The sequence below is a fragment of the Mixophyes fleayi genome, chromosome 3, assembly GCF_038048845.1.
Source record: "Mixophyes fleayi isolate aMixFle1 chromosome 3, aMixFle1.hap1, whole genome shotgun sequence".
NCBI lineage: Eukaryota > Metazoa > Chordata > Amphibia > Anura > Limnodynastidae > Mixophyes > Mixophyes fleayi.
Window position 1 is genome coordinate 135,775,219 of NC_134404.1, and position 26,159 is coordinate 135,801,377.

The 26,159-nt window shown below is 38.2% G+C and overlaps 1 protein-coding gene across 1 annotated transcript; it reads right to left on the minus strand.

The window, feature by feature from the left end:
• Positions 1-2,412: 2,412 nt before the first annotated feature.
• B3GNT7 (UDP-GlcNAc:betaGal beta-1,3-N-acetylglucosaminyltransferase 7) lies at positions 2,413-22,911 on the minus strand. Its single transcript, XM_075202374.1, has 2 exons — positions 22,838-22,911; positions 2,413-5,219 (listed from the first exon to the last, which is right to left on the minus strand). The coding sequence occupies exons 1-2, from the start codon at positions 22,846-22,848 to the stop codon at positions 4,043-4,045; spliced, it is 1,188 nt and encodes a 395-aa protein (XP_075058475.1). The 5' UTR covers positions 22,849-22,911; the 3' UTR covers positions 2,413-4,042.
• Between the last annotated feature and the right edge of the window lie 3,248 nt (positions 22,912-26,159).

Sequence of the window (26,159 nt, forward strand, 5' to 3'; positions counted from 1 at the left end):
TTGCCCATTTTTTTTATAAGATCAATTTCATTTAATTAATTATTATTTATTTTGTGGGACAGAAATACTGGCAAAATGAGTGATGGACTGTATGTAAGTCCAAGGTTCTGACTTAAGTGTTTTGAACTAAAGGGAAATTTGTTGATTTTGGAAAGATCAATGGTTTTGTGGAGTGAATGGAGAGAGAAGAAGGGCCTTCATTTATTAGGCCCATTTTGAGTCTTGTGATCTGCCAGTCAGACAGTAGACCAATTAATATTTGCAACCTGCAAGTTATAGTTTAAAAGGCTGTCGGTTTGCTCAATAACAATCTCTCCTTACCTGGGAAAAGAGGATGGAATATTCAGCGAACTAAACTTACCATCTGCTGTTTGCTTGTGAGATGGAAATTAGGTCCTTCCACACTTAGATAGCAATTGTCAAAAATATTAGTTAGATCCAAACAGTCCAGGATTTATTTTGCTATTTTATTTTGTTTTTCTTCTTGAATAAAGCAAGCTGTGGCTAATTGTACCAGGACATTGGACTGCTGTGACTTTTTATGGCTGCTCTGTGGAATAGTGCTCTATCTACCCCAGGAGATAGCATCCGTAACCTGATCTTGTGACACGCGGCAGAAGAGCAACATAACATTTGCAAAACACTACGGGATTAATTCATTAAGGAGCGTAGATGCAGATATTCACTGTATTTTGTGTAAAATGGCTCTGCGCATGCCCAGAACCAGACCTTATGCCAGTGAACACAGCAACATTCAATTCCTCTTACTACAGCCTACGCTTTCATAGGCAGAATGGGAAGGGCGCTGGGCACATTCATGTAGTCAATGTACAATAAGGGAGTGCCAAGCTTGAGCGCACGCAGCAATGTCAGATTCAAGCTTTGGGCATCTCAAAAGTTACACTTGGTAGGCTGTTTTTGTTATCGCTAAGAAGCAACTGAAACTGGAATTAGGGAAGTGGTTTTAACCCTGCAGAATATTTATATAAAACAGGCATTGTTTGTATTTTACAGGTTTATTAGACTGTTGCACTATGATCTCTTTTATCAATGAATTTCAAGTTTCTTGCGAAATTGTAATCTCAAGATTAGTGGTCTATTTATTATCCTGAGGTGATAGATGCTTTATTGCTGCTTATCGTAGTAATAGAAAATCTGGTTTAACCCAATTTATCAAAGAAATTTATCTGCAGCTGAGCAATTTTTTTTTTTAAATTAAGTAAGTGGAACTGAAAGGCCAAACCAGGGGGTAAATGTATCAAGCTGAGAGTTTTCCGGCGGGTTTGAAAAACCAATCAGATTCCAGCTATCATTTATTTAGTACATTCTACAAAATGACAGCTAGAATCTGATTGGTTGCTATAGGCAACATCTCCACTTTTCAAACCCACCGGAAAACTCTTAGCTTGATACATTTACCCCCAGGTCTTTCAGTTACCTCGCACATGCTCAGTGTGGTAAGGCGGCTCATGTATGTGTCAATCTGCAAAGACTCTCCCGGCAAAGCGATAAGGCAACCGACTCATACCAGAGAAAAGGTGTTAGATTTTAGTAAGGCAGACTCCGTAGAGATGGAAATATGTGAATGGGATTCTTTGCTAGAGTGGAGAAACTTGAAAGGAGTACAGGAGAAGTGGGAAACATTAAAAAGTGCAATACTAAAAGCAAGAGACCTTTGTATCAAAAGGGTTAGGAAACGCACAAAGGAAAAGGAAGTCAGTGTGGTTTGCAAAAGCAATAATTATGAAAGCAAGAAAGATGTCCTTCAGGATATATAAGCAGACTCAGACTAATGAAGACAAAGACAGAAGAAGGCTAGGAAGATAATCAGACATACAAAGGTACAAGTTGAAGAGAAAATGGCCAAGTCAATAGGTAAATGGCGCAAAACTTTTTTTTAGGTATATAAGTACAAGGAGAAATAGTAAGACTAAAGAGTCTTGTTGAGGGAGACAAGGTAATAGCAGATCATCTTAATTGTTTTTGCTCAGTACTCACTTCAGAAATAGAGGGGGAAGGGGCCACAGTTAAGTTGCAGGTATATTCATAAAAATGAGGTAGATACAAGTACATTTACAGAAGAGAAAGTCCTAACAGAACTCTCAAAGCTGAAAGTGGATAGATCAATGTGGCCAGATGGGATACATACAAGGATATTAAAAGAGCTTAAAGAGGTGCTGGTAACACCATTATCAGGATTATTCAACCAGTCACTATCTACAGGAGTAATTCCAGAGGACTGCAAAAGAGTGAATGTAGTCTCACTGCACAAAAGTGGAAACAAGGAAGAGGCAACTACCAACCACTGAGCCTTACATCAGTAGTAGGGAAATTGATTTAAACACTCTTAAAAGAAAGAGAATTGTACAATATCTCAAATCCAATAACGTACAGGATCCCACACAGCATGGATTTACTGGGGGTGGGAGATCATGTCAAACAAATCTTAATGACTTTTTTGACTGGGTGATTAAAGTAATAGATCAAGGGGGAGCCAAGTCTGCCGTCAAATTTTAGGTTTCTATCACCGGCGATACCAGTCGATAGCTATTGCTGGCTTCGGTGCTTGGTTAATCTTTGGTGATGAAAACATCTGTTTGCATTGGATTTAGGGTTCTTCCCCCTATGATAAATAGACCTAAACACAGTACAAAGACATCCTTTTACAGCTACAAATAATTGCGTACAAAATTATTTTATTATATAGATCACCCCCTCCATTCATTTTGGCCACTAAAGTGTCCTATAAATGTTGCATTACTTATTTCATCTTGAGGTTATCCCAAGCTGCATGTTGATGATGTGCTCTGCAGCTATACAGTGGCATACTGCTGGTGTGCATGTTTACTCTGGGAACACGCTCAGTGACTCACCAAGCAATGGTTATTCTTTAGGTGCTTATGTAGAGAGTATTCATAAAGTTTATCAGTTCTCATGTGACTCAGCGCTCATACTGCCTTTTATGTTCAGATAGATAAAGTACACATTCTGAAAGATAAACTATGTGTGTCCACATACTAAGAAAGTCCTTCAAAAGTCTGCATACATAGAAGTGCAACTACCATTGAAGAACTATTTTCTATAGAGAATACAATACAAATGAGAACATTTTTAGACACACACCATAACATGTGAATGCAATGCACAAATAGGCACTCATTCACAATGGTGCTACCATCCTACCTTTTACTACAGTAAAGGCGCTCTATTTTTGTGCTGGATTAAAAAAAAAAATTGTGTGTGTGTGTATACCACTTAGTTGTGATTAGGAAAGTAGTCATGTATTTTAGCATTACAAAGTACAGCATTATTTTACACCATTGATTTCACTATTTAAAAACATTGTGTTGGTGCACATTAATTTAATCTTTGCTTTTATAAATTAATATAATTTTCAAAAACATCTTAAAACAAACAAACAAACAAACACCAACAAATTACCTCCCCTTGCTTGAGTATAAATAGTAGAAAAACAAACTGGTTCTAAGATTTTGGAAGTCCTGGAGCTCATAATTATGAAATATATTTGCCCGCTTTTGTAGAGGGCTATGCCCAGCCTGTGGGCCACCAGCTATACTGCTCCGTTGTAGATCATTGCGATCAGGAAAGCTGCATGGCTTGACTCCGTGTTAAAGACACACCTAGTGTTGAGCTTATATTCAAGTTGAAAGCTTTAAGAAAATGTTGTTTGAACTGAGCATCTGTTTGTACCATATAAGGCTCCATAGTAATAAAAGTTCAACTTATAATAGAGCCTCCTCCACATAATGTACAGCACAGCATAAAAGAATCTATGCTGAAAACAAGCTTTCATTAATGGTGACATAATTTAGCATATTGTACCTGGATGAATTTCATTAAAATCCCTTAACACAAAGTCACAAGATTCTATTAGCCATATATACATAAACTTACAAAACAAATGCTTTTAGGACAAATGTTTGCTCCCGAAACCTGTCAGGGAAACAGTTGTAATAAAATACAATATAATAAATCTGGGATTTTTCTATCCTGACGTTTTACAGGTCCTTTGGTACACGCACTAAAGGATCTCAATTTTCCGGGAACAGGTCAAGTTACTATGTACAAGTTCCCACATGTGCAGGAGTTCAGCAGGGAGCAGTTTGTGTACAACCATCACACTTCGAAAGAAGCATGGATCTTTGTTCATCTTGCTTTTCTTGTTTTTTACAAGGCCAAAGGTTTTAAACCCTTCATGCATTATAGGATTGACCTTGATAACTTCGAGGCACATCCCTAGGAAAACGTCATCAATAGGATAAAGATCCAATGTCTCTGAAGCTTTATATAATGCTTTGACCAAAGAACCTGCCATAATGAAGCCACCACCACCTGCATATGGGGGATAGTTCGTTTTGTTATACAAGGAGGCTGGGATATAATACTTATTTTCTTTCTTACGGATGGGTCGAGCTTTGTAGAGCACATCACCTACAAAGAGGTCAGGTGACTGTTTGCCTTCCAGAAAGTCCAAGACATTATTGGGGCTGACAAATACATCATCATCCCCTTTAAAGATGTAGGTTACCCTATGACAGTAGATGGTCATCCACTTCAGAAAATGAACTTCCTTAAGAGTCAAGTTAAAAAAGGAATCAAGAAAATTCCACTGAAGTATATCTCCATAGATTTGGTTTTCAAAGTCCAGTAGTTTTTGGTAATTGGCTCGTTCCTCTTCTTTCATAGCTGTCCCCAGAAGAAACAGTGTTCTTATTTTTTTGCCATTCAACTTTTTCTCTTTTCCCCAGGTTTTACGGATCACATCCCTGCGGTCATGCTGCGTGATTATTGACTTTACCACAATTAGCAAATCAATGTCACCACTGCACTTCTGTGGGTTATTAATAATCATGGGGAAGTAACGACAGTGCCGATAAAGGAGGAATTGTTGAAAGTTGGGTTCCAGAGCCTTGAACCAGTCCAGCTTGGTGATGTTCAAGTTGGCAGTGCAGTTGATGGAGTTTACATCCCATTCAGTAGTATTATCAATAGAATTTGTGTCCATCTGTACCTCTTTTTTGGTTAACCAAAAGCTTTCTGGTACAGGATAAGTGTCTCTTTTCACAGCACTCATAAGCTCTTCAGTATCCATACTTTTTTGAGTGAAAGGAAGACTGGGGGATGTTCCCCTCTGAAAGATGGTCAATGTGACCACCACACAGAAGCAGATGCACAAGCTTTTGTAGACTTTCTTTTTCCTGGAAACAGAAGACACAACACTATTATATTTGCCTTTTTATTTTTCAAATAAGTAGCAAGTGAAAAAGTAATGCATACCTGAGAACAAAGAAAAGAAGCAGCATATGACTGTCCATTTATTACTTTAGTAAATCTAAACATATTTCCATAAAAGTCCTATAAGAAAATCTCTGCGTCTTGCTAAATATCATTGAGCTCTCCGTGCATCATATGAGCACAGTATTATAATTTTCTATGGATTGGGTATGAAAAGTCAACAGTGAAATTGTGTAGTCCAGTGGCGCACGCAGGGGGGGTTTCCGAGTCTCCAGAAACCCCCTCTGCGCTAACTTACCATAGCGGCACTGTCCTATACAGCAGCCGCGGCGCTGTCAAAGAAGCGTCCGCGACGGTGCTGTATTATATACAGCACCGCCGCGGACGCTTCTTTGACAGCGCCGCGGCTGCTGTATAGGACAGCGCTGCTCTCTCTCGTGTGTTTTTTTTGGGGGGGAACCCCCCCCTGACAATCCTGCGTGCGCCCCTGCAGTCATAAGCTCGACAGAGTTATAAAGTCAAGACAGTTATAAGATGTACATGTTCAGAAGGTCAACAGTTAAAATGTAGACATGTAAAATGTATACAGGGTTGTAAAGTCGATAGTCACACTGTCGACATATTACTAGATTTAAAACGGCAATACATGAAATAAAAAATATATATATGTTGTGCCCCCTCCACCCACACACCAAATAGCTTGACCAACTCTACTAATACCAGTCTAGACTGGCAGCACTAAAGTTGGGGAGGGGGCAAAATTGTGGTTTTCTGGCGATTTTAATATTACCAGCTCTAGGCTTTGCAATCCTGTGTCGGTGCCACTACAGCAAGAAAACCTGCAGTGTGGGATCCCCCTGCCATAATGCCAAACCAGCCCTAAGCTGGTCAGTACGGGGCTGGACTTCTTAGGGAGATCGGGCCTGCAAAAAAAAAAAAAAAAAAGAGGAATCTCCCATCCCCTCAGGTTTAACCAGCGCAGTGCAGATAGCACTAGGGCTTTTCCTACACCCTTGGCGCTGTGGGTGTAGTGTAATAATAATTATTTGATAGTAAAAATCAATTTTGGCAGTGGTGCACTACAGGTCTTAGCATTCACAGGCTGCCATAAAATGTTTGGACATGCTGACGCTTGCATAACTACAATCACCAGCATGCCCATGGCTGCCAGAGCCTGCTGGTACTTAGGGGACCAAAAGTTTCAGCATGCCTGGCTCCCAGGACCCACTTCGGACCTGTAGTGCACCAAGGAGAAATGAAAAAAAACCAGTAAGTGTAAAAATTATTTAAATTGAAATAAAAACACCCCTACACCATCCTCATTCACCCTCTTTATTTCTCACCTACATCCAGGGTCTTCTTCTGTAATAAATCCAAGGATTCTTACCTTGGTAAAATAAAAAAAAACGCTCAAATGCTACTCAATATTAGCTCTTAAGAGTTCCCAGCACAAATGAGCTCTTACGGCATATCAGAGCTCTTACTATTACCAGCACTAGGCTGGCAAAGCCTTTTTCATGTATTGCCGTTTTAAATCTAGGGATTTATGTCGACAGTTTGGATGTCGGCTTTATAACCCTGTACACATTTTGCATGTTGACATTTTAACTGTGTCGACCTTCTGAACATGTAGACATTATGACCGTCAACCTTATAACTGTCAACATTATGACTGTATACATTTTTATTGAAGACATTTTCGCTGTACACATTTTCACTGTCCACTTTTCAACCACATCCCTTTTCTACATATAAAGCTCTATATTAACTGGTCACCGGCTATTTGTCTCCCCCTAATCTATTTAGGGTGCAACTTTTTAGAACATAGTGCATTATATATTATACATGCCTGTAAAAATACTTGGACTTATTCACATTATATTGTAAATTATACTTCAAATAATTTATTCTCAGCCAATTATCAACTGCTGCATACCCAGTGGCAATAAAGATAGACAGACACTCTGGGCACACTTTCACTTTTCAAATCCAAATACTGTCTTCCGATCCCTAATGACATGTCAGGATGGTGTTAGACCAGGGAGCGCACAGGAAAAAATGCTTTATTAGTAAATTAAAGATTTTTTTCTTATTTTTTTTCTTATTATTATTTTCCTTTAACAGTTTTAGCGCGCATGCCTAAGCCAACATGCCAGCTCATGCATGCGTAGAGGGTCCCATGACTGACTTGGCAAGTTCTCTCCTCTTACCGCTGCCAGCCAGTATTACCGGGGGAGCTGACATTTTATTACTCAATTTCCACAAATCATTGTTCATTTTGAGAAGTACTGTACATTATAGGGTATATTTATTATTCAGCAACTGGTAACAATCATAAAGCAGTAACAAAGCTATTTACCTTCCCGGGGCTGCTCTGGGAGCCCTTGGAAAAGACCCTCCTTGTCTCTAAGTATTTATACTCTCCACCGGCAGCCTAATTTTGTCTGCGAATGGAGGAAGTGAAATGTGCATGCCCAGATAAAGCATATTTTTTCCGACTTCACTGGAACAAATTGACCAGGTAAGCCATCATCATCCTGAGAAGACATTCCTTTGTGGCAAAAAGCTAACACTTGAAAAATTGGTCACATCACAGTCCTCAGAGATCTATGAGTACTGCGGTAACCATCAAAATATAACCCATTGATAGATCAAGAGATGACCTTCTTGTACTTATTTCCTTAAGATTTTAGGCACAATAAGCGTAAGTTTCTTAGCACATGGTCTGTCTGACTTTTCTACTGAGGGCCCCACACAAGCCTTAATGATTTCGTACAGACAAAGCAAAACGCAAGTTTGTTTGAACCAATGACGTTCTAAGTGGATTCCAAACCAAAACTCTCCCTTACTAATATCCCCATCTTCTCCCCCTCCCCTTTCTCCCCCCATCGTTCCTATCCTTGGACTTCGTAAACTTCCTCTAGTTTTTCTGTTTTATTTTGCCTTCATCAGTATGAATATAACTGGATTTCAAGTACATATTCTGTTATAAACGGTTCTTTTTCTTTTTTGATTTGTATGAACTTGTTAAAGAAATTAAATGTTTAGTATATTTATCATTGCACCTAGCTGAGTCATCCCCTCCCTTCTCTTTTAGGTACACCTTTCGCCATAATTTATTTCTATAATGCAATAAAATATATTTAAAGAAAAGACACAAGGAGAAGAGTTGGGGGATGGAAGAGTATGTTTGGTGTTTACGTTTAGGACTGAATAGTACACTTATCAACCTCCTGCTCCTGTGTGGATAGAGACTCGAGAGGTTAACATGATTCAAATCACCTTCAGGACGCCTCTCACACACCCTGCCCGGCACGTTTACATTACAGAGAAGCCTCTTCAGTTTCGAGGCAATTAAATGGGGCTTTGCAATGAAAGGCGTCTTTCTCCTCTGTGAGCAGTAAATGCTGGTTAACGGGAAGGGAATAGGACATGGGAATCAAACTGTGCTTTGTGAGGACTGTCTGGCAGCAGGACACACGTGTAACAGTACTGAAGATATATGTATGTTTGTATTAAATAGCCTTAGATACTCTTAAATTATATAATATAATATTGCTCTGCTATGTATAATTTTGTAAAACAGGGTAATTTAACATGTACCTTATAAATCAAATTATTTTGTACTTTTATAATAAACAAAACTATTGGTTATAAGGAGCAAATCCCAATCTCTAGACAAGAATTAGCAGTGTATTTTGCAGAATAACTTGTTAAAAAATTCAAGTATTTTATATTTATTATTTGCAATACATTAGTCCTCGACTATCTACCAGCCTTTAGATTTACATGAAAAAATTAGATATATCTAAACCTCTACATGTATTATAAAAAACAAAAACACAATACAACAAAGATTTAAAAGAATAAGCAAAGGGCATTGAGACCAACAAGCGTACAGATCATAAATTAATAACATAAATTGCACAGTGCCTAACAGCACAGAACACTTACAGAGTTAAACTGCAGAGCATTACTTAATGTGTGGGCATCATACACACATGCATTAATCTTAAGGAGTTAATTTACCAAGATCCATGTCCCAACAATAGAAAAAAAAATTCTAAGGCAATTTACCAAAATGTAAAAAAAAAAAAAAATATATATATATATATATATATATATATATATATATATATATATATTATAAAAATAACAAAACACAAACTGGCGCTAGCTATTGAAGGCAGTGACAGTATTTATACAGCTGCTGTCCTTGCTAAATAGGCTTCACTATACTTTGCATGGGGAAGCATCGCAGGGAGCCCAGCAGTGATAGTGATCACCAGGAGGGTGGCTTTGGTAATTAGGGAGAAGTCCTAAATCCCGCTTGCAAAACCTCACATTTTCGCAGCATTTATGATTTTAAAGTCTATTAAAATATGCTTTGACACTGATAGCCCATGTCAAAATGATATATAATACAAGCAATTAAACCCTTACACATGCATGCTTACCTTCTGTCATTCATTCTGCATCAATGTCAACATTCAGAAACATTCTAAGGGGAACACTTATTAAGTACATAGTACACTATGCTACAGAGAAGCGTTGTCACTCATTAATGAACGCACTTATAATGCTCTGTTAAAATGAGCCTTTAATGCTGGACTTGCTTTTATGAGGGTTCCCAAATGTTCCATTTATTGCCTCTGAAAATGTTTAACTTTGAATAGTTACTTCCTTAGAATACATCCTTCTCAGGTATGTGGATTATCAGGATTTCTTTGAAAAGGTTTCTACAACAGTAGCTTTCAGCATACAATATGAATGTACTAGGGTTCCAGTGTCGCAAATGTCCCTTATTATGGAATAAGATTACTATGGTACTAGTAACTAGCCTACAGCATAAGGGGTTTATCAGGATCTATATCCCCTAATTTAACTGACTGGCTGGCCCTGGGTTTAAGGCAGCAACATTTCTGTGTACGTAGTTTAATTATTGCCCTTATTTGTTTTTTTGCACACCTATGACATAAATATTTCAACAATTTTTCCAGGGAAGCGTAAGGAAACAGAAAAGGTCACATGATAGTTGTGAAATATGGTACAAAAAGAAGTGGGGGGAAAATAAAATAGAATACTTCCTTGCCAAATACATTTTTATAAAAGTACCAAGTAGTTTTTAAGTAGCATATCCAAGTATTCAGAAATAAAAAGTGCTGTTATGCTGAAAACAGGAAATATTCCCTGACTCTCCAGCATTATAATACCTAGGACATCTGTACTCATTTCCTATGCTCCCTCAGCACATTCTTTCTGCATTCTCCATATATAAACTAAAAAACTTTTGGTCTGTTTTTTTTTTTTAATAATATGAAATCATCCTTTTACTGGGTCTTGCGTTACTTGAAGTCTTAATTCAGCAAATAAAGGCCAGTGGAATTCTCAAAGGTACAACTGCCTTTATCAGTATTAATTAACAGAAAATAATTGGTTCTTCAGACATATTCTTTAGGTCACTTTACTCTTTTTATATAAAGCACCAATGTCGAGGTCTAAACACAATGAGACTCTTAAGCTGATCTTTCATCAGTATCAAGATCTGCTGCACAAGCTGTAACCTAACCAGCAAATCTAGTTAAACCAGTGTGGGGCTTTCCCATGATCATACGCAGAATAGAACTGCATTGACCCCACCATTTGCCTACTGTTGGGTAAATATTTAAACATTCCAACTTTTCAAATCTCCCCTCTGGGAGATCCCAAAGGGTTGGTAAGGTGGCAAGTGGGGAGAGGAGAGTGGTGACATCCTCTAGCCCCCTGTGGTGCAATGCAACTTCTTGCAATGAGTGCAGGACCCCACTTAAAAAAAAAAAAAAAAAAAATTCTGGAGCTTCCTGGACATTCCGAGAAGAAATCTGATTGACTATTGACATTGATATAATAATAATATGTGCGAGTGTATGTGAGCAAGTGCACCTGTTTGATACAACAATGCATCTTTATGAGACAAGTTTCAAATATCAAATTTCTCTTAACCAAGGAATGTTATTGCTGCATAGTCTCGATTCTTCAGTCAACTCCTAATTGTCTATATTCACATGATTACATGGAAACATCTGAATATGCAAACACACTGGAACTAACTGTCAAGGTATTGTGCAAACGAGGAAGTGCTGCTAACTAATTGGGGAGGGATGAAGACAACAGAGGCACAGAAAAATCTTTAAAAATATTTACACTGGGAGCCTTGGCAAAGACCCCCCCCCCTATTCCATTAAGTGTTTTAACTCTTAACTGGTAACCTAGACCTGCAGGTGAATGCAGGGAGTAAAATGCGGATGCGCGGCTAACGTTCGTGTCATGTGCATAGTGATCTGTCCCAGCGGGGGATCAAGCGAACCCTTTCCGACTTCACTGAACCCCATAGGGACAGGTACGTTAATGACATCCTGAGATGCGTTCATTTGCAGAGAAAAGCAATGCAATTGATAAATTAATAACATTGCAGTCCCCATAGGGTTCTGTGGGGACAGCAGTAACCAAACGAAAAGTTGGTTAAATTAATTGTGACAACCATTCTCTGGAGAAAACATCTATTTTATTTGGATTTTTGGGCTATCCTAGTTTGTTAAATAGACCCTCTAGTTTTTTTAATTCTTAAAGGTCAATTCAAGCCAAAAATAATAAATTTACCTTTAAACCTGCACAGTGTTTTCTTTCTTGCATGCATTTACTCTCCAGTCCCCATACAGACCCAGAGGGATGTATTAAAGTGTGATCAGCCATTAAAACAGAGAAAAAAGCCGTTTTCTCTGTAAAATGGCCATTGCATAATTTATGAATGGTTCCATAATCCATTTAATGTTTCTTAATCCAGTCCCCATAGATTAATATGGGGACTGTGAAGTTCTGCAATGCAAAAAGCTTTGAAAAGCTTAGATTTTTGCAGCAAGGTAACGCCATCTCGTTATTTGTCATTTTCTAGGGGATCCAGCTTAAGCCTCGATAGCTTCACTGGAACCCTCACCCGTGGAAGTGCTATAACCATAGAACTTCCTCCATTGACTGCTGTAAAATAGTAAAAAGACTTTGTGCTGGAGGGGGGATATGGCATGATGATTACTTGGGTGCATCATTATGCATTACTGCAATTTGCAGCAATGCATAATGATTGGGGTCTAGGTATTAAAATTGTGTAGAAACAGAGTATGACACACAGCAACATCTCCCTCACCACAAACCCTCCTACCAGACAGCGATTTCAGATCTCTACAGGAGCCAAAGAGAGTATTGAGAGGTTTTAATGGAAGGAAAAAAAAAAAAAGTGTTCAGGAATTTATAACTGAAAAGTAAACAACTAAAGTGCTGTCACAATAGAATTGCAGCTTTACACTTTAGCTAATGACTCGCATTGCTCTTTAAAGATTCACCATTGTGAGCTTTTATTATACTCACATAATACATGTGTAAACATAATTTTAGAGTTATAGTAAATCAGTAAATGATAGAGATTTTAATATTATGTTTAAATAGCCAATGCATGCTCCCATGGTCTCCACCATAAATGAATCCAGTATTTCAGTGCCAGCCAAAGGGTAGAGTAACAGATCAGGAAGAGAATGAACCAATTGCTTCAATTTCTGTCACTCCAGTTGTTGAAATTTATATATTTAGGGGTGTAGAGAGCTAAAGTCCCAAATGTAGCTAAACATTTTTTTTCTCAAGGATTTAGGGTTTATCCCTAATTCACTAAAGTCCCTGGCCAGTAAAGGTTATTACAGGCAGAAGACCATCACAGCAGACATTCTGCAAAGCTTTCCCATGCAAAGATGCTGTCATCATCATCATTTATATAGCGCCACTAATTCTGCAGCGCTGTACAGAGAATGTATTCACATCAGTCCCTGCCTCATTGGACCTTACAATCTAAATCCCCTAACAAACACAGACCGAGAGAGACTAAGGGCAATTTAATAGTAGCCAATTAATCTACTAGTATGTTTCTGGAGTGTGGGAGGAAACCGGAGCACCTGGAGGAAACTCACGCAAACATGGGGAATATATACAAACTCCACACAGATAAGGCAATGGTCGGGAATTGAACTTATGACCCCAGTGCAGTGAGGCAGAAGTGCTAACCACTAAGTCACCCTGCTTCTTTCCTCCAATTTTGATCGCCATCCTAACATATTTGGGGGTTTATTCTCTATTTTATGTTCTTTAAATAGAATCTGGAAATCAAAGCCTATCCAGGCTTTCAGCTCCAGTTTGCATGTCCAAGATGGCTCAAGCATGCCAGTATCACTGGGGAGCTGAGCATCACTCAGCTGCTAAGGTGACATTTGTCTTAATAAATTGCCCAAAAAATGATTTTCTATCACTGTGGTACTCAGAAATAGAAACTATTGCTATTGGTGGGGTATCAATAAATAGATCCCTTAATGTAAATCCAGGATCCCAGCTGAATCGGGACAGTTGAGATGTATGCACTAGAGATGCGTGAAATGTTCAAAACTGTTCTACGGAAGTTTTCTCAGTCCTACAAACTTACCTAAGAATTTGTGCATATTCATGTGTTGCTTTTTTTTTGTAGGGGGAGTGGAGTTGGGTGGTAGGGTGAAATAGCTGGTTAAATTTGGAGGTAAATAACAGGAGTTACACTTTATTCCATGTGTGCATTTGATTTATACAACTGTATGTTATATGCATGCTCATGGATTAATAAAGTCTTAGCTAAAATATTGGAGGGTACATTGATTGAGCTTTTCACACATGCACAACATATTTCACCATGGGACGCTGTATAACTTATTGATGCGTGTTGCATTGACCTTTCACATATGTATATTTCAGTCTTTGGTTGTTTGTGCCTTTTTCTTGTTCTGCATATAGAGAGTTAGATCGGCTTTATGGTTTACATTAGTCAGCATACTTGATTTCCTATTTTCTGATAGCTACATCAGCATGTGTGTGATCATCAGCCAGAATTTACGGAGGAATAAAATTCCGGGCAATGCGCACATTACCATTATGGTAAGGAATCTCCACTCATTTTTCGGCATACCTATATATGCTGTGATGAAAACTGAACATAGATACATAGCCGCAGAATGCCTTCGCGGACCTTTCAAAAGTCACTTTGTGGCACATCACTCTAAATTAAATTTCCTCCCTTAGGTTTGCCTACTACCCTCATTAATTACTAACACATGTAAATTACACAGGTTTTGTGGCTAAATAAATCAAGCCAAGATACACTAAGGGGTCTATTTATTAATACACTGCGATAACAATTAATATGCATCTCTGTCAATCACAGCAATGCCTAATGAAACACGGCTGTAATTTACCATTATCGTGGGTGCTCTAGATGCCCCTCCTCCACTAAGAGTTTTCTGTAGGCTGCCAGTGAATGACAAAAGTGCCATGCACATAGTATCTTCTCCCAGGAGGGATCCAGCTAAGCCCTAAATCCATTAAGCAACAGAACCTGTGTATAGTTTTTAGTGTCAATTCAATGGAAGAGTTGGCAAATCTGTTCCTTTATCCTTATTTTTTTTTTTTTTAAATGTGAGCAATAGATTGCATATTAACAGAAGGTCCCGATGGTGCACAAGTACCAGGAAACATTGTAGACTAGCTGACCCAGTAATCAATAGAGGCTGCACTGCATTTTCCAGTGCACTTCCTGGGTAATTTTCATATTTAGGGCTAGATTTACTAAGCTGCGGGTTTGAAAAGTGGGGATGTTGCCTATAACAACCAATCAGATTCTAGCTTTCATTGATTTAGTACTGTCTACAAAATGACAGCTGGAATCTGATTGGTTGCTATAGGCAACATCCCCACTTTTTCAAACCTGCAGCTTAGTAAATCTAGCCCTTAGTGTCATTTCCTAGTGAGCAACTTATGTGAACTTCTATAAAATGTTGCAATTTTTTTTATATAGTAGTCAATATAAGGAAAATAAAAGTGCCCTCCTTATGAGCACATTTAAGATAATGTGCATATTGGTTTATTGATTCTAAAACATGTATTATAAAAAAAAGTGTGTTTTAAGTTGCACTGTAAAATATATACCTCTTTTCCGCATTCTTATTGGTATCATTACTCCCTTGAGGTCAACTGAAGAATTTGCTAATACTGACAACCTCGTCACAAGATTATGGAACTCTACCTAATTGCAGGTCTAGAGATGTAATAAGGGAGGGGCAGGAGGTGATAGATGTCACTGATGACGTCCTGGGCAAGACAACTATTAATTAGATAATAGAATGAAAATGACAACTGAAATGTTTCATTTTAGGAAAAACTCATACAGAAGACAATCTCGTCGCACAAATGTTGTATATTTTAGTTCAAACTTATTTAATAGAAAATTAATTGAATTTGAGTGTAAAATTAAATTGCACATAAGAGCACCTGTATGAGATCACCCTTAACTGCTCTCATATATAGAACAGGATTGGGGAATAAATAAAAATTAACATCAGGTTTTCAACATTTATATTTGTTCTGCAAAATATCATGAGTTCTCTGGTTTAGTCCCACACTTCAAAAGCAAACTAGCAGATAAATTGGCTGCTGACAAAGTGTGTGTGTGTGTGTGTGTGTGTGTTGAGGATTTTAAACTGTAAGCTCCTATGCGTCAGGGACTGATGTGAATGACAAATATTCTCTGTACAGCGCTGCAGAATTGGTGGCGCTATATATCTACTATAAAACTAATTTTAGTAATAACCATAATAGAGATCTTATAGATTGCCACCTTTGGATTTCGCCCCATTTAACATTAAATACACCCGCATGTCACTATTCTGCCAATCAGGAAAAAACAAACCATTTTTTTTATTTCAGAACATTTCCTTAACACAGTTCTACTTTAATGCAAAATTCCTGTCCTTATCTTTCAAATAACTGATTTTTATGGTAGTGTAAAGATTAGATATACACTTGTTAAACTTTAAATGAATGTATGTCAGCTTTTTAGAGAGCAGTGATATTGGAATGATCAGGCCAGTAGTGGGATTATAGTCAGGGCTGGTGCTAGCATGTCCGGCAACACCCTGCAGGAAAATATATTTGCGCGCTCCTCTTTTATAAATTATTTGTTCATTTAATAATGCTTTTCTTCTTTTAATACAAATCATATAATAAACTTAGAGAGTAATACATATAAATGCATTAAACAGCAAACATTGATTGTTATATTAATAATATAAAAGAATATGTATTTTTTTGTAATAAAATTTTACATTTTTGGCATATTAATTTGGTGAGAAATACAGAAGAGTAAAAAAAAAAAGTCCCCTCCAACACACTGTGCCCCTTCGTTCTATGACCTTCTTTTGTTTAGCCTTCTGGCTCCACTCTGCGCGGTTCCTCACTGACAGTGTTGGGACGTGATGATGTCACGCCTCACAGTTAGTGAGGAGGACGCTGCCGCCAGTGGTGCATGGTGCTGAAAGTAATCTTATTTATTGTGCCGGTGGACTGGAGCACCTTTCAGGCATGCCACTGCCCCCTCCCCCAACTTGCTCACCCGGCTTACCGTGTTCCGCCAGCCCTGATTCTAGATCATACAGTATATCATGTTTTCAAACATCCATATGTATCAGCACAAGCTAATTAAAGTGCTGCAGCTAGTATCTGCAAAAGTAATGTTTCTTTTATTGCACAGACTCATTCATTTGATTGCACATGATCAGGGCTGCCACCAGAAACTGCGGGGCCCAATACAAATGTAACAGGCAGGGCCCCCTCCTTCCTTCTCTCACTCCATACTCATTTTTAAATTATTCACTACCCAACATTTGCCCCCATTCTCTAAAGTTCCATCTAACCTCTGCAGTAGTTTACTTACCTCTGTGCGTCTTCTGCCATCTCCTCTCTATTGATTGCACTGTAACGGTATTAATTACATGACGTCAGCAATGCTGCAAGGAGCCTTACTGCCTTGTTGTGGCTCTCTGTCCAGAAGCCGGGCACCTGGGGGACTGGGACAGGGACAAATGGCAGCAGCTGTGGGGCCTCTACATCTTGGGAGTGGAGGCAGACATGCTGCCTACAAGCGGTCCGCTGTAATATCCTTAATTATGTGTAGAGGTTTTTCCCTACACCACTTATCAATAGCAGCTGCTGCCTAGAAATGGCACCCGCTACCTCCCTTTATTAGTGGAGGGGGCCTCCGCAGTGAATTGATTTGGTCCTGTACTGCTATATTCCTTGTACCCCCCTGATGGCAGCCCTGCACATGATCCTGCTGGTACTACCAGATGCATTTAAATCGTCCTGCAGCCAGAGTAATTGAAGCTATCGTCACCCATATAAGACTGCCCTATTATTGTCACAATATTAATAGAAAGCTACAGTAAATACATACTTCTTATCTATGTCATAGCTGGCTGAAGAAAGATCATTTGATTTAGGGTCTAATGTTAGTGTTTGGAGTGCAATTTGTTATGGGTTTAATTATTATTTATTAAACCCATATTAATTATCTGTTTTCTTCACCAAAGCGATGTAATGCAGCACAAACCATATTCAAGCTCTAGCAGCCTAAGGACCTAGCACCCGTACCCAGCATAGCCGGAATAAGGGGGGGGGGGCACAGGGGGCACGTGCCTCGGGCCCCCCTTTCTCTGAGGGCTCCCTGCTGCCAGTATCACTTCATCTGCTGTCAGTTGCTGTCTGACAGCAACTGACAGCAATTGCACCAGACATCCCTCTCTCCGCAGTCTCCGCGGGCGGGGCTCCCCCGCCGCCCGCATTACCTCTGCTGAGTGTCACTCCACATGAAAACGGGTTGAGACTGAAATAACCAATAGCCCTTTTCAGGAACTTAGCAGAGGTCTATACAGATCACAAATACAGTCCGTTTGTTAGAAGTTATTTTGGAACTGAGGCTCAAGCAGTCTGTGATGCCGCCGGCTGCAGTTGTTATTCTATTATCTCCTTCAGCGATAAAACTAAAGCTTCACGAAAATTACCTCTCACACAGGACTTAACTTCCTAACTTGATCGTGGGCTTCAAGACCCAGGTCTTTGGCATGTCTCCTTGCTGGTAATCTCCGTAGACATAAACAATAAGCCCTCAAGTTTAAAATCTGACAGCAATTGCACCAGACATTCCTCTCTCCGCGGTCTCCGCGGGCGGGCCCGACGCCTGCATTACCTGTGCTGTATCAAACAGCTGTCAGTTGCTGTCTGATCTGACAGCAACTGTGGCCATCTGACAGCTGACGCATGTGCGATGTGCGCCCACTCTTTTCTTAGCAGCACCGCGGCTCCTACCTAAAATGTCCGAAATGGAGCTGCTGCGCATGTGCAGCTGCAGCAGCTCCTCCTCTGCATGAAGACTTGAGAGAGAGAGACAGTAGGTGAGTGACCCAAAAATTATACTAAAACTAAATATTTATAGAAAACCCTTAATAACATGGGTATTTCTTGAGTAAATATGTAAAGTGTAGCCACCTATAACAGTAAGAGTACAATATATATATATATATATATATATATATATATATATATATATATATATATATATATATTCTGGCTACATTTTACATATTTAATCAGGCAATTATTTTATCAGTAGTGTTTCAATAAATGTACATTACACATTAATATTAGGCTGGTAGAGCAAATTGAGTGGCAGATTATATTTTATTAAAGTAATTACTGAAGCCGTATAGTTATATTAAAGTTTGAATAAAATTGTAGTACATTATGTATAATTTATATATATATATATATATATATATATATATATATATATATATATATATACACATATTTATGTCATCTAATTAAGGCTTTAATATAAGTGGCAGGCTTCGATAATAACTTTAATAATGATTAATAAAATAGAGGGTCCTGCATGATTATTACACTATATATATATATATATATATATATATATATATGACACATAGATATGTACATATATACATAGCTGCACACACACATATATAAATATAGGCATATACAGTCAAAATTGGTGTTACGTTAACATTTTTATGTTAGTTTAATTGTGCGGTATCATTGCTATTTTTAATGTGCATTATAAATTGTATTTTTAAAGTGCGGTATCATTGCTAGTTTTAGCGTGCTGTATCATTGCTAGTTTTAGCGTGCTGTATCATTGCTAGTTTTAGCTTGCGGTATAATTGTTAGTTTTAGTGTATGTTATCAATGGTATTTTTAATGTGCTGTATCAATGATAGTTTTAATGTGCGGTTTCAATACCCATTTTAATGTGACCTTTTGATGATTGTTTTAATGTACAGTATTTTAGTTTGTGTAAGTAATGATTTGTCCTATGCAGACAACCTAGACAAACCCCTCTGGGAGAGCTGTAAGTGTCATACTGTGGGCTGTAGGTGATGTAGGTGTGTCAATGCTTATAGCCTTATACCCAATGGCGTTATTTTACATGCGTTTTATACAGAGGTGCTTGTACATTTTACAAGTACCTGTACATACATACACACATATATATATATATATATATATATATATATATATATATATATATATATATATATATTACATCCATCATACCTTCAAATATTCAAATCTTTTAGATCTTAGGGGCCCCCCTGTCTGAAGTGCCCCGGGCCCCCCAAAGCCTTAATCCAGCTCTGGTACCCAGGGGCATAAGAACGGAGATTTTCATGAGAGACAGAAGGCCAAAGACTTTAAGGCTAAGGCTTTTTCTCACGTTTGGTATCAGTTGTAATAGTGACTGTAGATATACAAAGACTCCCAATCCTATGTTAATTTTTGTCAGTATTTTAGCGGTTGGCCAACCCCAGTTTCATTGTTTATTTTACTATAAAAATGTATTTATACATTAAATAATTATTATTAGTATTAACTGCCAATTAGTTCAATAGCTGTTAGAAAGATAAATTAAATTGTACATCTTAAAAATTTAGATTTTTCATAGTCCTTAACCTAGTTTTGATTCAGATTTCATTGACCGCCTAACTCATTTGATTGGGAGTATTGTTAAGTCTGTAGTCACTGCCTCACTGGTTATGGTATGTGCTATAAATTCAGATTGCTATATCTCATGTTTGTTAGTGCATGCATCACACGAAATTCAGGGTAAAAGTGAATTGTTGTTCACCATCAATACAGGTTGTTTATTAAATGTTTATGAACAGAACACTTAGGGCTAGATTAACTAAACTGCGAGTTTGAAAAAGTGGAGATGTTGCCTATAGTAACCAATCAGATTATAGTTATTTATTTAGTACATTCTACAAAATGACAGCTAGAATCTGATTGGTTGCTATAGGCAACATCTCCACTGGATTTTATTATAGTTTCCAGGCATATGGTGCTTATTTTGTACACTAGCCACCAGGAATGTGGGGTCTGTACTGTATATTAGGAACCAGGAAGGTGTGGGATTGTATAGAAGCCAGCAAAATTATAAAAGACAGTCAAGTCAAAGAGCAGTAGCCGCAAGGTTTTTTTGTTGTTTTGGTTTATTTTAGGGGTTGTTCTTTTTTTTCCCAGCAGTGGAGCTTCACATTTGTCAGCTTAAGGTGCACCAAGTTAGTGCAGCCTCACCTCCATGAGGAGCCTTTAAACCAAGCAGTGGCAGAAGTACTAGTATGGAGTCCAGAGGTGAGGAGTGCCAGTGCCCCTCCTCTCCTAGGGCCCCACACAAGTCTGATAGGGCATGCACACTGCGTGCATGCACCAATTGTGCATTTTCAGATTAAAGGCTGTGGGGCCTGAGGAAGCAGATTTCCTGGGCAAATTTAGTCAAAAGCCAAGTAATGTGTTTGGACAGGAGCAAACAGAGTAAAGCCACTTGAACTCCACAAAGACAGTGCTCTGGGTTGGAAATAATACCAACCTCCAGTAGTGCAGAGGGCAACCATTCTAACCACTGTGCCACTGTTATATAACAGTACAATATTCAGATCATTATTTTATAATAACTGCCTTACATTTTGCCACTAATCATCCCCCACCCCAACAAAACTCAGCTGCCTTGGACAGCTTAATCAGTATGAAGCTATATATATATATATATATATATATATATATATATATATATATATATATATATATATATATATATATATATGCAGTGTTTTCTATTAATGATGCAAACACGTTTATTCAGAAATATACACCCATTTACATGCAGATATATCTTTATTTTCTAACATTTCAAAAAACATAGGTAAAATCATTATTTATTCTACATTTACTAGTTTAAATGTTGCAAAATCTGATGTGTTGTATTGTATTGCATGTAGTAACTTTGTGTTGTACGCTATATATTACTGATTGAGTAGCATGCAAACTAGAATTGTAAAGTTTTCAGCACTGATGCGATCATGAATGAGCCAGTGAGTGCAAGATAATTGCAGATGGCAACAGGGGTAACTTTTAATTGATACAACTGTATCCAGGATGCAAGATTAGATCACAGATTAGCATTTGGTGGGGGTGCCTCGTGTCTTAATACTGTTGCCCAGTGTGTTACTGATTAAACAGACATGTCACACACCCCACTACTAGGAAGCCATAAGAATTTCAACCAAATGTTGTGATAATTGTTAGAGAATCTGTAACAATAAATTATTCCATTTCCTGCCCCATTTTTATACAATTGTCAACTGAATGTAGAAGACTAGCACTATAGGCATAAATGTGTATGATATCAACACAATTAACCATACACCACGGTATTAATTTATTCTTGTTCACTACAAAAGGAAAACACACACACACACACACACACACACACACACACACACACACACAGACACCAGTCGTGACCGAGCAGAGCTATGTATTTCCACTATGGATCACTAAACCTCTACGCAAAACACGGAAGAAAACCTCTGTACAAAGGGCTAAAGTCATCAGATCAATGTTTTTCTTTAAACCCAAAGTGATCATCTAAGTTAATAAATGACTGTACTGTTTATTCTATCAGTTGCACTGGAAGTCCTATCTACACCATCAATTATGATAGGTGGAACCCCACTTCTCAGATCACTGACACACTTCTTACCCCGCCTAGGAGCATGTGGACTGTGGAATGTAAAGTAATAGCATACTTCTGACACCTCCAAGTCATTGCTAAGAGAAATGCCAAAGAACAACTGTCACATACCTGCATATTCTGGTAGAGCCTGACATTTATCAGTTCAGAGAAAACAATAGAAAACCGTAATATTATAGAAACAGAAATCTGGATTCTGGAGAAATGTATCAGGTTTAAGATTCCCAATAATAATAAAAAAAAAAAAAAAAAATCACCATGTCCACTGAAATATATTACATTTTTATATGTCAAATGGACACTCTGCAGAACCTTTTATGCTAATCTCAAATCTGAATTCTACAAAGTCCCTGGGTAGAATTCCATATATTTCCGAGTGGAAAAGAAATAAATATTCATATAATCCTATGAAGATTACCTGCACAGTTAGCAGAACAGTACTAGCATCAGAAAGTTACCATATCAACAGATAAATAGTAAGAAAGATATAAAACAAAATAAGGATTAACTAATCAGAGATAAAGAACTTTAATAAAGTCTCTATGTTGAAGAACAGTCCTTTATAGCCCCCTATACTATATGGAACACAGCACTCACCATTGAAGCATCCTGACTGCCCTACGAAGCAGAGTGAAAGGAGCATCCAGTGTGTGAAAGACTGAGAAAGTAAATGATAGATTGAGAGGAGTGAGACAGCTGGAAGGAGGGGCGAGAGAGAGATGGATACACCTTCATTTTCCTATGGTAAGTGCTGAGGTGGAGTCTAAGAATCTCCCCACAGCTATTTAACCTGTGCAAGTGTCTGTGTATGAAAACTTCTACATGTCGAAGATTATTATAAGAATAAAAAATGCAAACTCAACAGTCATGACTGATCCCAATGTGCGTTCTATGTATTATTAGAATCCCATGCCCCACTAACACTTTGCTGTGGGTACTGATACTTATTGTTATTCTTTTCTACAAAGTAAATGTACATTGCAAGTAATACACACACTCTTGGGATTAGGTAAAAGCCAAAAGTGGCGGAATGCCGGAACGCCGGAATGAGTCAGCTTACTAGAGCACCCCCTGCTGCTTGGTGTCTTTTATATATATATATATATATATATATATATATATATATATATATATATATATATTTCTATATGTCATAGCTATATATTTTAGTTATCCCTTCAAACTGCCTGCATGTATGTTCAGAGTGCTTTACCCATCCATTACGGCTGCTGGAATGGAGCTCCGAGGACCTTAACCATCCATTCCGGCTGCCGAGATGGGGCTCTGAACACCTTAGCCATCCATTCTGGATGCCAGAAGTGGGCTCTCAGTATCCTAGACAACTATTCCAGGTGCTGGAATGGGGTTCTAAGTATATTATTCAACCATTTCGGCAGTCGGATTGGGGCTCAGAGTAACTTAGCCATCCATTACGGCTGCCAGAGTGAATGTATGAATACCTTAGTCATTTCATTCCGGCTACCGGAGTAGATGTCTTGATTTCTTAGCCATCCATTCCGGGTGCCGGAATGGATGTCTGAGTATCTTAACATTCATTCCAGGTGCCGGAAGGGATGCCTGAGTACCTTAGTTATCCATCCCAGCTACCATAATTGGGCTCTAAGTATCTTAGACAACTATTTCAAGTGCCGGAATGGGGCTCAGAGTACCCTAACCATTCATTCCGGCTGCCAGAATGGGGCTCTGAGTATCTTAACCATCCATTCTGGCTGCTGGAATGGAGCTCCAAAGACCTTAAACATCCATAACAGCTGCCGGAATGGAGCTCCAAGGACCTTAGCTTCCATTCCGGCTGCCAGAATGGGGCTCAGATTTCCTTAGGCAACCATTCAGGTTGCTGGAATGAATGTTTGAGTATCTTAGACATCCATTTCGGCTAACAGAATGGATGTCTCAATATCTTAGCCAACCATTCCAGGTGCCGGAATTGATGTCTGAGTATTTAAGCAATCCATTCCGGGTGTCGGAATAAGGCTTTGTTTGTATTAATCATTCATTCTGGGATTCCGGAATGGATGATTAATATACTCAGAGCCCCATTCCAGCAGCGGGAATGGATGGTTAAGGTCCTCGGAGCTCTATTCCGGCAGCCGGAATGGATGGGTAATGTACTGGCGGACCCATTCTGGCAGCCAGATAGGATTTGTAAGGTACTCAGAACCCCATTCTGGGACTCAGAATGAATAGCTATGGTACTCACAGACACATTTCGGCACCCGGAATGGATAGCTATGGTACTGGTAGACCCATTCTGGCAGTCGGAATGGATGGCTAAGGCTCCCAGAGCTTCATTCTGGCATCCGCAATTGATGGTTAAGGTCCTCAGAGCTCCATTCCGGCAGCCAGAATAGATGGCTACGGTACTGGCAGACCCATTCAGGCACCCGGAATGGATTGGTAAGGTGCTCAGAGCCTCATCCCGGCACCCGGCATGGATGGTTAAGATCCTCATAGCTCCATTACAGCAGCCGGAATGGATCGGTAATGCACTCAACACTCCATTCCAACATACATTCAGGCAGGTAGAAAGGATAACTAGAATATAAAGCTATAATGATATACAGATATATATATATATATATATATATATATATATATATATATATATATATATATATATATATATAAATATATATATATATATATATATATATATACAAACACACACACTACAATATATATGCAAAATCATATGTGGAATAGTTGTTCCACATATTACAGAGAACATATTCTGTGTAGCAGAATAGAATGCACTATATATGTAATAAAACAGCAGCCGGAATGGATCGGTAATGCACTCAACACTCCATTCCAACATACATTCAGGCAGGTAGAAAGGATAACTAGAATATAAAGCTATAATGATATACAGATAGATATATATATATATATATATATATATATATATATATATAAATATATATATATATATATATATATATATATATACAAACACACACACTACAATATATATGCAAAATCATATGTGGAATAGTTGTTCCACATATTACAGAGAACATATTCTGTGTAGCAGAATAGAATGCACTATATATGTAATAAAACAAAGAGATGATAAGCAACAACGCAAATCTGGACCTCAAGCTGCCCCTATGTAAACACTCTAATCCACAACAGAGTCAAAATAAAAGCACAAAAATTACATATGAAACATAGGTATAGCGCTAGTCATCCTATTGATCAGTCTTTCAAAACAAAGGCATTTTCCTACAATAGTTCCTATGAAAACTATAAGAAGGGATATAACCTCTTCCCCGGGAGACTTTTCAAGTTCCGTATCCCTCTGTTGAAGTCTCTATGATGATCCTTTCAATTGACAAGGGAGGATCTCTTTCCTCCGTTGTAAACAGATGTAACATAAAAAGAACAGAAACTGATCAAAGTACAGATTTGCAAAGCAAATATTGGCATAACCACATGTATTTATTAGATGCAAATAAACACACAAATATATTATATCAGCAACAAGTGGTTCCATACGTGATCAGCCCCTAAAGAAATGCACTTACAAGATTTCCAGTGTTCATAGGCATGCCATCTCCAGAAGAATATTCCGTGGAGATGATATGGCTATGAACACTGGAAATCTTGAAAGACTGATCAATCGGATCACTAGCGCCATACCTATGTTTCATATGTAATTTTTGTAGAATGCACTATATAGTGAGAGAAAACACAGCAAGCTTCACTCAAGACACCAAGCAGCAGAGGGCGCTGCAGGGAGCTAAATTATTCCGGCATTCCGGAAATTATTGTTATCATCCACACCGCAATATATGTTAAACTGATTAACTCATACCAATCTATATATAGCCATGAGTTAATTCTGAACTTTAGCAGGATCATTGACATGCTTTTTATCTGGGTTGAGGCTTACCTG